The sequence below is a fragment of the Oryza sativa genome, chromosome 11 (assembly GCF_034140825.1).
Source record: "Oryza sativa Japonica Group chromosome 11, ASM3414082v1".
NCBI classification, from domain to species: domain Eukaryota; kingdom Viridiplantae; phylum Streptophyta; class Magnoliopsida; order Poales; family Poaceae; genus Oryza; species Oryza sativa.
The window spans coordinates 27,162,530-27,176,371 of NC_089045.1; the positions used below are offsets into that span (position 1 = coordinate 27,162,530).

The 13,842-nt window shown below is 42.0% G+C and overlaps 2 protein-coding genes across 2 annotated transcripts; both read left to right on the top strand.

The window, feature by feature from the left end:
* Positions 1-200: 200 nt before the first annotated feature.
* Positions 201-6,475, top strand: LOC4350988 (uncharacterized). The gene is made up of 12 exons (XM_026021528.2): positions 201-667; positions 1,132-1,190; positions 1,301-1,384; positions 1,495-1,788; positions 2,519-2,658; positions 3,141-3,228; positions 3,664-3,846; positions 4,036-4,197; positions 4,299-4,492; positions 4,809-4,959; positions 5,410-5,572; positions 6,115-6,475. The coding sequence occupies exons 1-12, from the start codon at positions 265-267 to the stop codon at positions 6,177-6,179; spliced, it is 1,986 nt and encodes a 661-aa protein (XP_025877313.1). The 5' UTR covers positions 201-264; the 3' UTR covers positions 6,180-6,475.
* Positions 6,476-7,940: 1,465 nt separating this feature from the next.
* LOC4350989 (uncharacterized) lies at positions 7,941-12,100 on the top strand. The gene is made up of 4 exons (XM_015760868.2): positions 7,941-8,283; positions 8,501-9,159; positions 10,413-10,755; positions 11,682-12,100. The coding sequence occupies exons 1-4, from the start codon at positions 8,082-8,084 to the stop codon at positions 12,098-12,100; spliced, it is 1,623 nt and encodes a 540-aa protein (XP_015616354.2). The 5' UTR covers positions 7,941-8,081.
* Positions 12,101-13,842: the final 1,742 nt, after the last annotated feature.

Genomic DNA, 13,842 nt, shown 5'->3' on the forward strand with positions numbered 1-13,842 from the left:
ACCAAAATTTAAATTTTTAACCTTAAATTTGAAGCTGATTTTATCTTTTTATCAAGGCTTATTTTTTAGCTTTTATTTTTATATCGCTAAGGACGCGTAAATAAAAATTTTATTCTCTCACCTGACCGGTGGGTCCCACCTGTCAGCCTCACATCCCTCCAGGCCGTTACTACCCCCATCATCACCACCACCACCACTCCACTCCTCTCCCCTCCTTATCCCCTTCGTCTCCCGCCTCCGCTCCCCCGCGCGGCCACGGCGGCCATGGCCACCACCTCCACCTCGTCGCTGCTGCCTCTCCTCCCCTCCAGGACCCCGACCCCGACCCCTCGCCGCCGCCTCCCGTTCGCCGCCGCCGCCGCCGCCGCAGCGGCGCCACCTCGCCCCTTCCTCGTCTCCTCCCCTCCGCCTCCGCCCGCGCCCCGCGCCCGCCTCGCCCGCCGCGCCGCAGCGGGGGGCCTGTACGGTGGTGGTGGTGGGGAGGAAGAGGGAGACGGGGAGGATGGGGAGATGGAGGAGGAGTATTATGATGATGGGGACGAGGAGGGGGATTGGGAGGATGATGATGCGGAGGAGGGGGAGGAGATGGACGTCGAGGCGATGGAGGAGGAGGCCCTCGGCGCCGTCGCCGACCTCTCCGAGCGGCTCAGCCGCGAGCTCCGCATCGGTGAGTGGGGGGTTTCAGCTTCGATTCGCTACCTCCGACATGGCCAGGAAAGTAGGAAACTAGTTAGTGCTTGTGAAGAGATAGTAGCATTTAGCCTAAAGTGCATAATCTAGTGTAGTAGAACAATCCTGTGTGGAATTTTGAGTCAATCCGTAGTTCCGTACTCTGGTCGTGGCGGGGATGTTCGTATAAGATCAGATGGATATGCTGCTTGTTGATGATGAACTGATTGTTGTGCCGAGAATCATGATGATGCAGATCAATTGATACTTTGCCTTGGAGCATGATGTATGAGTTTGGGAATTGCAGTTCCCTGTATTTCTATATTTGAAAGTTTAGTTGTTAGTGCCTAGCGTCGCAAAGTTTTTCAAGTACAGTATTTCTTCGGTTTTCTCCTTTAGAAGCCTGTTACATACTTACATTGACTTTGTTTAGTTCATGGGCTAAATGCGTTGTGTCTTCAGATGACGATGTTCGGGATAAAAGAAGAATCATCAGGGATAAGACATCAGCATCTAAACATGTAATTATATCTTCGTATTCTTGTAAATTGTAACCCTAGTTGACAGGCTGGTTAAGAAAGTGCAAATGTAAACAACTTCTATTTTCTTTACTATTGGGTCCGTGATTCAGATACCGGATAATCTTCTTCCAAGGGTGGCAATAATTGGAAGGCCCAATGTTGGTAAATCTGCATTATTCAATCGTCTTGTTGGGGTAAGCTATTTACAGCTACAAATATTACTTGAGCGAAGAGTCAGCATTGTGTGTAATTTTTAGCTGAATGCAGAGGCTGCTATGGTGTATTGAATTCTGGTGTCTCACAGGGCAACAGGGCTATTGTTGTTGATGAACCTGGTGTGACTAGAGATCGTTTGTATGGACGATCTTACTGGGGGGATCGAGAGTTTATGGTTATTGACACTGGGGGAGTGATTACTCTATCAAAATCTCAAGCAGGTGTGATGGAAGAGCTTGCTATTACAACTACTGTTGGTATGGATGGGATTCCTCTTGCCTCTAGAGAAGCTGCTATTGCTAGGATGCCATCAATGATTGAAAAGCAAGCAGTTGCTGCTGTTGACGAAGCAGCTGTGATACTATTCATCGTGGATGGTCAGGCAGGTTCAGACAATTACCCTTTTTTTAATTTGATCATTTCATTTTCTGGATTCTTCTGTTATATTTGGTAGTTCTGATTTTTAGCAACACTTTCTACTGCAATAGTTTTTTCAGGAATACACAAAAGTTTTGCGTATCATTGCCTTTCTACTGTAATATGAAGGAATCAATTTTAGCACCTGGTCCTGCCAAGTGATGGACTGTTGATTACATACTAAAATCCACCACATTTACAATTGCTCCAATAATGTCTTGTAGTATGGTAGTTTTTGTACATGTGGTAAACAAAGGCATCTAGAGAAAAATATTAGATATTCCTGTTAGCATGTTTCTTGTCTCATTCTCTTTGTGTGATTTCTGTCTGAATCTTCTATTGGGTATTGAAGCATTCCTTTTCCAACTTCTGCATGCTGATCTATTAAACTTTTTAAGCTTCTGGTTATTTTCTACCTGGAAGCAGACTTACGTATATGGATTCTTATTTAACCTAGCTCATACGTAGAAAGATTGAATGTGTGTTTATAGTTGCTAGATTTGATAAACCTCCTGGTGCTGAAATTTTTGTTTTGTCTAGTGCCTTTGTTGCTTCATGCCCCTGACTAAGTTCATTCTTACATGGATTTGCATTACTTGTAGCTGTAATTCCCTATTGTTGTTTTTCGGTACTGTTGATTGAATTAGTGTTATGTAGTGTCTTATCTAACGGAATGGGTATCAAAAATCTTTCAGGATGGCCTTGTGGCAGCTGATATAGAAATTGCTGATTGGTTACGTCGCAACTACTCTGACAAGCATATTATACTTGCTGTAAACAAGTGCGAGTCTCCACGGAAAGGGCAAATGCAAGCTTTAGATTTTTGGTCATTAGGGTAAGTTCAACACGCAGTGACCCCTTGCTGTAATTACACAACACTCAGTTCATTTGCAATTAATAAATATTAAATGATGTTCTGTTGATTTTTCTTTTTTTACATTTTACGTACAGTTTGTATTAGGTCTGACATATTCTTGTGCTGATTAAATGTGAGAGGCCACAGACTTGATGATATTAGGTAAAAACGTTACTAAAGCCCATTGTTAGATGCGAAATATAAATAATGGACAACTAGTTTCTGAGCTTTTAGTGGTTCCACATGCAAGATCTCTAAACTCATTTCACTAGCATCGCTACAAGTTAAATGTGCTTTTAGTATACATAATCTGCATTCTGCAATGCTTTACTTGTGCTCTGACTCTGAAACAACCCAATTTGTTAACGATTACCTCATTTCTTTTATTGTTCACCACTCAACTTCATAAGAACAGAATGCCTATTGGCTGCTCAACTCATCGTTCTGTTGCTTCCTTCTAGATTTTCTCCTCTGCCAATATCTGCCATTACTGGCACTGGAACTGGAGAGCTCCTTGATATGGTGTGTTCAGAGCTAAGTAATTTTGAGGTACTGAACTTGCTTAGTTTGCCCAGAGGCCAGGGAATGTTTAATTGTGTATGTCTATATGCATGCTTGATACCCTTTTCTGTTTATGGTTGGTAATGGAATCATTATTATAATTTTTTGTTGCAACACTAAAATGTTACTCTTGGCTGCGGAAACAACTCAAGTATTGCTTCTGACAAATGGATATGCTAACTTAGTGGAATATTTCACTCTCTTTCCTCCAGTCCTACAAACCTAGATGAATACTGCTAGAAACACGTGGTGTGGTGACACCTTGTTATATCCAGCCTACCCATTGAGCTTCTAGATCCAGAACCTTGAATCATAAGTTGTGGTGTTTGTCTTTTCAGTAGTTCTTTAAAATAGCCTTCTCCTTTCCAATTTTGATTCATATATGGAAATATTTTGTCCATTACCTCACAAAATGTTTTACAGGAACTGGATGGAGTTGAAGAAGATGGAAACTATATTCCTGCTATTGCCATTGTCGGAAGACCTAATGTCGGGAAAAGTAGTATTCTCAATGCTTTAGTTGGAGAAGATAGAACTATTGTGAGCCCTGTTAGTGGGACAACCCGTGATGCCATAGATACCGAGTTCACCACAGAAGATGGGCAGGTTTGTTCAGAATGCTTATGAAAGTTTAAGTGACCAAGAGCAGCATCATTATTTCATTATTGACCCTAGCTATGTCCACTTTTCATGCATCTTTCATCTTTGTAGCAAAACACAATTTGAATTGGAAGAAAGAAATTTACATCTCATAGGAAAGTAATTCTAATTTGCTGATATTGCAATATGCTGCAGAAGTACAAACTCATTGACACCGCTGGCATCCGACGAAGGGCAGCAGTTGCTTCTGCTGGCAGCACAACGGAAACACTTTCAGTAAAACGTGCATTTCGTGCAATCCGCCGGTCTGATGTGGTTGCCCTTGTTGTTGAAGCAATGGCCTGCATTACGGAGCAGGTATCTCTACCCCATCACATGCACATGTGCACCCCCAAACAATTCAAAGAGATGTTGTCTTACCAATCTTTTCTAACATGGTGAATTTCTGTGGTACCAAGGACTATAAAATAGCAGAAAGAATTGAGAAAGAAGGAAAAGCATGTGTAATTGTTGTGAACAAATGGGACACAATCCCAAACAAGAACCATCAGAGTACAACATATTATGAGCAAGATGTAAGAGAGAAGCTTCGCATACTCGACTGGGCTCCTATTGTTTATTGTTCTGCAACACATGGCAGCAGCGTTGACAAGTTAATCCCTTAACTTTATTTTTTACTCCGCAATAAGCATTTGGTACTTCACTACTATAGCATTTGATGGTTTAAGCTAGGCTATTTGTAGCTTGTCGGTGTTATTGTCTATTTTCCTGCATACCAGACCTGAAATTTAAGCTGATGTCATTAAGGCATTAACTAATGTTTCATGCTGAATCTTCATGTTCCTCTGTTATCTCCCAATTTCTTGTAATCCAACTAATTGCATTGCATGTAGGAGATTGTTAACTTCACTAGATATGTTTTTCTGTATTGGCATTGTAATTATTCTTTATACACAAATATTCCTCAGGATAATTTCTGCTGCTGCACTAGTTGAAAAGGAAAGGTCTAGAAGACTTGGTACGTCTATTCTTAATCAAGTTGTTAGAGAAGCTATAGCATTCAAACCACCACCACGAACAAGAGGTGGTAAAAGAGGTCGTGTTTATTACACAACACAGGTAGCTTCTAACTTCTTATTGAACCATTCTGTTTATTCCTCTTAAGCCAACAAGTTTATGGTCTCACCTTTCAAGTAAGTCGTAAAGGTCACTAGCGTTCTCTTGATCTCTACTACAACTAAATTTTCACTTCCTTGTATGTCAAGTGAAGTCCTTAAATCAAATACAGCTCCTTAATTCATTTTTAAGTATCTGAAGATATATGATTGATTGAAACTGGATCCCTTAAAGAAGTATTTCAAAGTCAGCAAAGGATCCACTGGTTACCCACTTCAAAGTATATTTGATACACTCACTGTCCTAAGATAGAGTAGTAATATGCATTCTGCAATATTATCAGGGCCCTTTGAAATCCGTACTGCTTTTAGATTTGTAAAGTTCACCTTGGGGAAATGTTTTCATGCTTTCCTTTTATTTTCGCACCAAAGGAAGCTTATTCTTAACCTGCAGGCTGCCATTCGTCCGCCAACGTTTGTTTTCTTTGTTAACGATGCAAAACTTTTCCCCGAGACATTCCGTCGTTACATGGAAAAGAAGCTTCGCTCTGATGCTGGATTCCCAGGAACCCCTATTCGTTTATTGTGGCGTAGCAGGAAGAGACCAGATAAAAAAGGTGAGTCGATATCAAAGTGCCCACTTGCATAATCTCAATGATTTTAACTGAATAATTTTTCTACTATCATACCTGCATGCATAGAATTAGAAAAGATTATTTTGTGATTGAATCATTGAAACAGACAGAACGACAATGCTAGATAAGTGAAAAAACACAGAAGGAACAAATATTGTGCTATCAGCAAGAGAGATTTTTGCAGTCCCATTATATTTGATTTCACCAATTTCTATGATATATGTAGGTGTACCGTGCACATGATAGGTTAAGGACCTTGGTCCTTGTATTAGAACAAATATAATGCTAATATCTGCTGAGGCTTGTAGCATCAAGGTAGTTGACCAAAGTAATAAGAATACAAAATATCATGTGATGATAGAACATATAGAAAAACTATTTAATTGATCTGGGTATATCCAACACCGCTATGAATTTCATATTAGGAGTAATGTTTTGTGCTCTACCATACCTGCTGTTATAAGTCATATGATGATGAGGTTAAATAGAATTGTCATACTAATTACTCCATCTGTTCTTGGCAGGTAAATCTGCAGACAACAGCTTGCAGAGCTCAGTAATCCCAAGCAGAATGGCGTTAGCCACATGAGTTACACATGCTTTTCCTTTCTTGAGAGCGGAAAAAGGGAGAGAATACAGAATGCTTTGCCTGCATTTTTTCCCAAGAGGTCAAGACTGCCGGTAAAAAAAGAGTACAAATTGTATATGTAGTGGACGAGTACTAGGACTGGAGGTCATCTACTAGGTGTTGTGACTACATGGTGCTAGTATAAGTTCTGTATCCTTGGATGTCTAGGATGACCAGCAATTTGCCACGTTTGGTGTTCTGACATTTGCTTGTGCCTTGGACGAATACTGAATAGTACTCTCTCCGTTTCAATTTCAGGTTATAAGAAGTTTTGACTTTGATCAAAATCAAACTACTTGACTAAATTTATATACAAATATAGTAATATTTATAATACCAAATTAGTTTTATTAAATAATAATTGAATATATTTTCATAATAAATTTTTCTTGGGTTGAAAATGTTATTATCTTTTACTACAAAATTAGTCAAACGTAAAGCAGTTTAACTTTGACCAAAGTCAAAATGTTTTGTAACCTAAAATGGAGATAGTAGTATATTGCGTACCGGAATTTGCCACATCGGTGCCTCCACATTTTTTTAACGTCTCGCAACAATGCAAAGTTCATATTCATATTGATAGAGTAAGAAAAAAAGAAAAATAACCCACACCCATGCACCGACAGCTCCAACCCAACAAACCTAGGAGAAAAGGCTAGCACCGAACTGGTTGTCGCTATGCATGACCAGTCGCTGCTAGGCCAACAAAGGAACTATATCCGAGAATGTCCAAAATCTAACCCTAACAACTGACACCAAGCCCACTCTAGCCACCTCTTGAGATTGAGGGAGAGAGGGGGTGAGAGAGAATGTTGGAATGCTTTCCCCCCTAGCCCTTCGTCATGTCCACCTTGCATAAGCTAGAGCGCCGACACAAGGGGACATGCATCTAGAGCAAGCTTACACCAGTTGTCTGGAAGGATTCGGCAAGGGGCTGCCTAGATAATGTCTCCAAGGAGAGGAGCAAAGGATACACCGCTGTCGTCGTCCATTAAAGTCTCAAAGAGAGCCGAGACTGGGTTTTCACTCGGCAGCCCCACTGGAGGTGAAGGGGCGGCACGATAACGCCCTCAAAAGGTAGAGACGTTAGGGTTTAGAAATTCATTTCAATTGATTTAATTTACCTTTTTATTTGGAAATATTTAAATATTCACCTCGAATACTCCAGTGACCGCTTCGTGCACCATACCGACCGCCTCGACATCTCGAACGATCCAGCTCAGCTCAATCTCCCGAGGTAACGCATGGCGCCTCGTTCTCCCCGAAATTACGCCTACTCGTATTAGAGCAAGGTCAATAGTGCAGCCCACTACTAGCTCCAAATCGTCTATAGCCAATGTAATAGCCAATTCATATAATAGTTGCTTACTGTACTATTAATATCTGGTCCCACATGTCATACACACATTACGTCTTGGAGTCCGTGCTGCAGCTGGCTACAAATCTGTAGCCCGCTCCTCTTCTCTCTCTTCCTTTATCTCTTTAAAATATGTTTATAGCTGGCTTATAGCCTGCTATTGTACCTGCTCTTACTACTCCTACGATTCTTTTGACCAAATATTTTCCACCGTCCGTTGGAATTGCAGTCACTGACACCCTGACCCCACACGCACCCTTACCCCTCCTGTATATATACCCCCTCTCGATTTCACCATACGTTCCCCTCCCCCTCCCTTTCACTTTCCCCATCTCCTAACACCACGGCGAAGATGCACCGTCTCCGCCGCCGGCCGACCGGAGAGCACGGCACCTTCTCCGCCGCGCTTGCCCGCCGGTGGCTGCCGCGGAAGACCTGTTCCTTTCTCCGGCGGACGGCGGGCGGGCCTTCCGCGCCGTCGACCCGTCCATAGCTCCGCCTCCGTGATGGCTTGTCGTGTCGCCGGCGGCGGCGGCGGCGGCGGGGGTGGGGTTTCCTCCGCCGCTTCGTCTCGGTGGCGAGGCCGACGGCCCATTGGGGCCCAATGGGGAAGGCCCATCCCCCGTGGCGGCTTCCCGGCCACGCCAACGCCTTCTTCTTCTGATGAACTCTCCCTGGCAACTGGGGCCCGCACCGACTCGCCCAACGGTCTCCCCCAATTTTCGCCTCTCCCGCCTCTCCTCTCTTCCAACTCCGACGAGCGGGGCCAACGCCGATCGCCGCGCCGGAGCAGGGCTAGGGTTCCGGCCACCGCCACCGCCAGAACGGTGCGTCGCGTCCCGTCCCCATCCTTCTTCTGCTTGCTTTCCCCCCGTTGTGTTGCGCTGTGTTTTTGATTCCGTTGTTCTTGTTGATTTTCTTGCAGGAATGGGGGGTTCGTTCGGATGGTTGGAGTTTCTCTTATCGACCTCGCACCCGTGCGAGGATGATGCGGCGGAGGAGCTTCCCGTCGAGCCGCCGGTGGCGGCGATGGATGCCGCCCATGACGGCCGCGATGAGGTGCGGGGAGAAGTCCCCTCCGAGCCGTCGGAAGTACTCGCTGGAGAGGAGGAGGCGGCGATGGATGCCGCCCATGACGGCCGAGGCGAGGTCCGGGGAGAGGTCACCTTCGAGCGGGCGATCGGTGCCTCCTCCCGTGCGGGTTACGAAGGCATCAAGCTGGGGGAGGAGCCCTCCCTCAAACCGGCGATGGTGGGCGCGCCCGAGATTAAGATGATCGAGATAGCAGAGGCCTCCTCTGTTGCCCAGTGGGACTTGTTGGCGGGGACGGAGGATTGCAGCCCTGAGATTAACCCGAAGATTGTCGACCTCCAGCAGCAGCAGCAGGAGGCCTCTCTCCTTCCTGATGAGGTCATCTCTGAGGCAGACGCGTCAATCTTGGCGCAGTATTCATCGGTGACAAAGAAAGACGATGATGCTGAGTTCTTGATTTGTCGGCCAAACTTTGGTTTTGTTACACGACCACAGCAACACACTCCCAAGAAACGGCACCCCAAGAACAAGCGGGCTATGGGGATTAACTTGGTAAGATGTTTAAAGCCAACACTATTTGTATCTGTCTGCCTTCTTTTTGGACATGGAATTTATACTGATTTCATTATTGATGTTTCAGGCTAAGTCTTCTTGTTCTTACTGTTTTCACTTATATCTTGTATTCCAGATAATTTTTCTTGATGGAGATTGTTGTATTTAGTAGATATATGTTATTCTGTCTTGATGGAGATTGTCAACTTTCATAGACATGTTATTCTGTTTTGATGGAGATTGTCAACATTAATAGACATGTTATTATGTCTAGATGGTTATTATTAACTTTAATATACATGTTATTTAGTGTAGGCATTTTTTTTAATATTTATTTTTGTTTTCTCTGTTTTCTTAGGTTACTCTACAATCTACATGTCTAACAGCCATTGATAATTTATATTGTCATTGTGTTTTAATTAAATTGATATTTTGTGGTATTGTGTTTTGTAGTGGTTAATCTTTAATTGTTAATTCATTTCTTTCTTCATCTCTGATCTAGTATGAATTATCAATGGTGTAAGCAAGATTTGTGCTGTAAGCCTAATTGATTTTTTCCTTAACACCAGACTTAACTAAGATATTAGCTTTATATTTTTCAATGCGATTCGTGTTTTTGCTCTATATCTTAACTAATATAGATGGTGGCTCTGAAATAAAACTAACACAAGACAATCTTGTAACAAATATAGTTCGTGCATGCTTTGCCATATTATTGTAGGGATTAAATTCCATCAGAGCTTTTACTGGTTGATTAATACTGTCAATAGTATTGTATATAAACAGTGAAGATTAAGGCAAGTAGGCAACTGATTTTGTTGATTTAAATTCACTGAGCTTTGCTTTTCTGATGTTTATATGTGCTGCCTTGTGCCCATGTCTTTTTGCTAGTCCTGGACACTGCTTGCTTTGGCACAATGCATTCATACGGCCCAATGGTGCAGTCATACCTTTCCCTTGTTGTTAGGCTTAGTTCTTAATCCCTCAACGTTTGTTGTACAGGTTTCGAGCCAAATAAATGTTTGCTTGTTGAATATGCCTTGAATAATTTTGTACTATTATTAAATAATGAGTCATCTTTTGGTTAATCTGCGTTTGTTTGTATTAGATGTGTTTGTACATATTATTGATATTCAGTTATTGCGTCCAAAAACATGATATTCAGTTAATCTGAATTTATTTGGTTCATCTGTTTTACTATGGGATTGATTACCATTCATCGTGAAACTAATGTTTGATCTTTTGTTTTTCAGTTGGATCGAGAGGGAAATATCTGCAGTGATGATAAGCTTCCAAGTCAGGGTTGCTTGGTTGGTGAATACAATAATCTTTTGCTGCAGTTGTATCAGCTGCTGTTCGATTTAAAAGAGCTAATGGAGCTTTGTGGCCAAGCTGATAAGATCCAGAGTGAGGTGTTCCTTAAAAAGGCAATGAAAAAAGCTTGCAGAGATTCTGATGATGCTGTTGCAGACATAGTGTTTCAGGCCCTAAAGGTAGATGGTTTCATTCTGAGGCTATTAAGGTATCTGAAGAGCCAATTCAATTTTTGCCGGACCCAGGCATGGAAGATAAGGAATGAGATATTGAGAATTGGTGGTACACCCATCAATGATCCACTTTCCAAAGATTCTCCTTGAACTTTTTGCTTCTGGGCCCTTGAACCACCTCCAATATGGGACGTTGTTCTAGAATCATTGAGACATATGCTCCTGATTACCACATATTTTGCACTTTGGCTTGTGGTGGTCGTAATTGTTTTGTGCTAAATGTAATCCTCTAACAGGCTGAATGTGAAACGGTCAGCTGTGGTACTGTATATAGACATGTATCCAATCTGAAATGCTTTGTATGGTTGTATACCTGGATGGACATATGCATCCTATGGATAGCTGGTGCCCAGCTGTGGCAATATGCTCGTTGTATATGAATTAGCACAGAGAGTGGTGAATATGAAACTTCCTGTTCTTGTTGATATTTCACTTTATGTTTTAAATTCTCGGCATCACTGCTTGTGAAATTGTTGAAATTGTCCTGGTTATTCTTGGATTATAAATATCTGATGACTTTTTTGTTTCTGTTTCTATTTTTCTATAATTTTGAAATGTAATAAGCCTTCGGATATTTTTTTAAGGGCCCTCTTAATTTGTAAAGTCTTCTGTATTTTGTGATCATAACAAATTTCTTGTTCGCGGATCGGACAAGTTGTCCAATCTTTTTCAACTCGATGCATTGATGTCAGTATGTTTGGTTGTGGACAGACACCGTTTCGGATTGGATATCATCCGACAACCTTGGTCTTCAGTGCCCGTGTCTCGTTTGCTTTATTTGTTTCGGACGTCCCTGTCGCTTCGACTCCGATTCTGTTAACTTCAAGCGTGAAGGCCCTATATAATGAATGCACTTGTTCGCTTCTCTCTCTCCCTCTCTGTCAAACCAAGATCGACGCTCTGGTTGCTTTGTTAAGTCTGCACAGGGAAGAGAAAATTGTACGAGTTAACTGATTTGGGCAATGGAAACCTCAGGCTCTGACGAGATGCAGCAGGGCGTAAAGGTTGATACGACTCGGGTCATAGAGAACACTGCTAGCACCGTCGACAGCGAGACGCCCGTAGAGCAAAAGAGGAGAAAGAAGGTGGAAACGGAGTATGTCCTCGGTGGGAAGGATCTAGAGTTTATCTTGTCATACGAGGACGATGAACTTGAGACATTTGATGAGGATATGCTCAAGGACCAGGCAATGGTCCGGCAACAGATTGAGAATTTTGGCTATGGTTTCCTCCATAGCTGGAGGGAAGTTATCTGCACTGATAGTGAAGAAGAAGATGACCCCGTGTCCGATGATGATGATGATGATGAACAAGATGACTTCTTCACCAATGATGATGATGATGACCAGCAAAATGTCGACCAAATGGATAAGAACATGTATGCTGAGGCCTGAGGGGCTAAAAAGCTAAAAACGATCACAATTTGTACTTTTCTTACAATATATATTGCATGTCTTAACTTAGTTATTCAATTGATTCATACCTAAAAAAAATAAATTGATTTATTGTCGTATATATAACTAGATCTGATTTATTTCTAGATATATTTTGTTCTTCATATTATTAAAACTTGGTGATTCTTTACTTTTTCTCCTAATTTATAACAATATTGGATATTTATCTGTTGGATAAATTCTCCTGCCATCTTCCCCTGAAAAAAAATATATGTTGGATAAATTAGTTTATAGCATCTACTAATCCTAATTTGCTATAGATAGCATCGAAAGGTTTGGCTCACTTTAATAGTACCAAAAGTTGGAGGCGCCTATAAATCGGGCGCCCGATTTTTTTATCAAAAGTTTCGAAACCCTAGCTCCCCGATAGCGACGGCGGCGCCGGGCATGCCTCCTCGTCGGTTGCGGCTCCACCCACTTCAGGAGGAGAGGAGAGAGAAGAGAGGGGGTGAAAATAATATTAGGAGAGTAGAGGAGGTGAAAAAAAATTGAAGTGCTAAGAGGGAAAAGAGAGAGGAAGGAAGAAAAAAATGTGGATAATTGGGGTATTTTCGTAAGTGAAAATATGCTCATTTTTACATGTGGCCTCTTAAGAGGTCCGTTTGCGAAAATAAATTTTAAATACGGGTCTCTTAAGGAGTCGTTTATGAAAATAGAGATCATTATTTAGACCCGATCAATTACGGTTCGCTTGCAACTTATTAGGGTTTATGTACGGAAAAATCGTTTCTACAATAGTGAATTTTTAATTTTAAAAATAAAGCATACTTATTTTAAATCTAAACGGTAACAGTACGGTTTGAAAATTCCAGCTCACGTCGACTGTATATCTGCGTTTACTCGGTCTCACATCCGACGGAATTGATTCCGATCACAAATCAATTGTTTAATCCTGTTCTATTGAGCTAATCAGATTCTGGTTTGGTTAGGTATCCTGATTCTGTTAAGTTAAGCCAACCTGATTCTGTTTTGTTTAGATCTAAAGATGGTCTAATATATACTACCTGCATAATCAGTTCCTGCTAATCTCAAAAGCAAGAACCGTGACTACTCCAGACTCCAGCCTAGCGAGAAGAGAGAAAGAGAGAGACAGACTCAGAACAGTGACAATTTCAGATTTGCAAGAAGAGACAGCAGGAGTAAGCCAACCGATTAATCGATGGAAACATTCAGCTGCTCCGAAAAATTGCAGCTTGATGCAGACGTTGATACTTTGGTTGTCGAAATCACAGCCACCGTCGTACACAACGGGCTAGCCACGAAGGTGATCGAGAAAGAAGAGGAGAACTTGAAAAAGAAAAGAAAATGTGTGAAGAAGATGCATGGTGGAGTTTGTCATTGATGGTGATGACTTGGAGTTTACCTTATCATATGAGGAAGATGAACTTAGCTTCCTTTTCGAGAAAAGCAATGAGCTCATGCTAAAGGATCAAGAAATGTTCCAGCGGCAGATCGAGAATTTTGGCTATGCCTTTATCCATGGTGTGAAGGAAGTCATCCTCACCGATGATCGATGAGGACGAGGAAGGATGCGATATCTTAAGTGACGACGACGAAGATATCTCCATCGCCAGACACCCTAACTAGGACGATTTAAACACCATGGATGTGACAACTGACAAATACTCATTGATGAATACAAGTTAGTTCTGCATGAGAATGCAGCTAGTGATCTGTTTCTA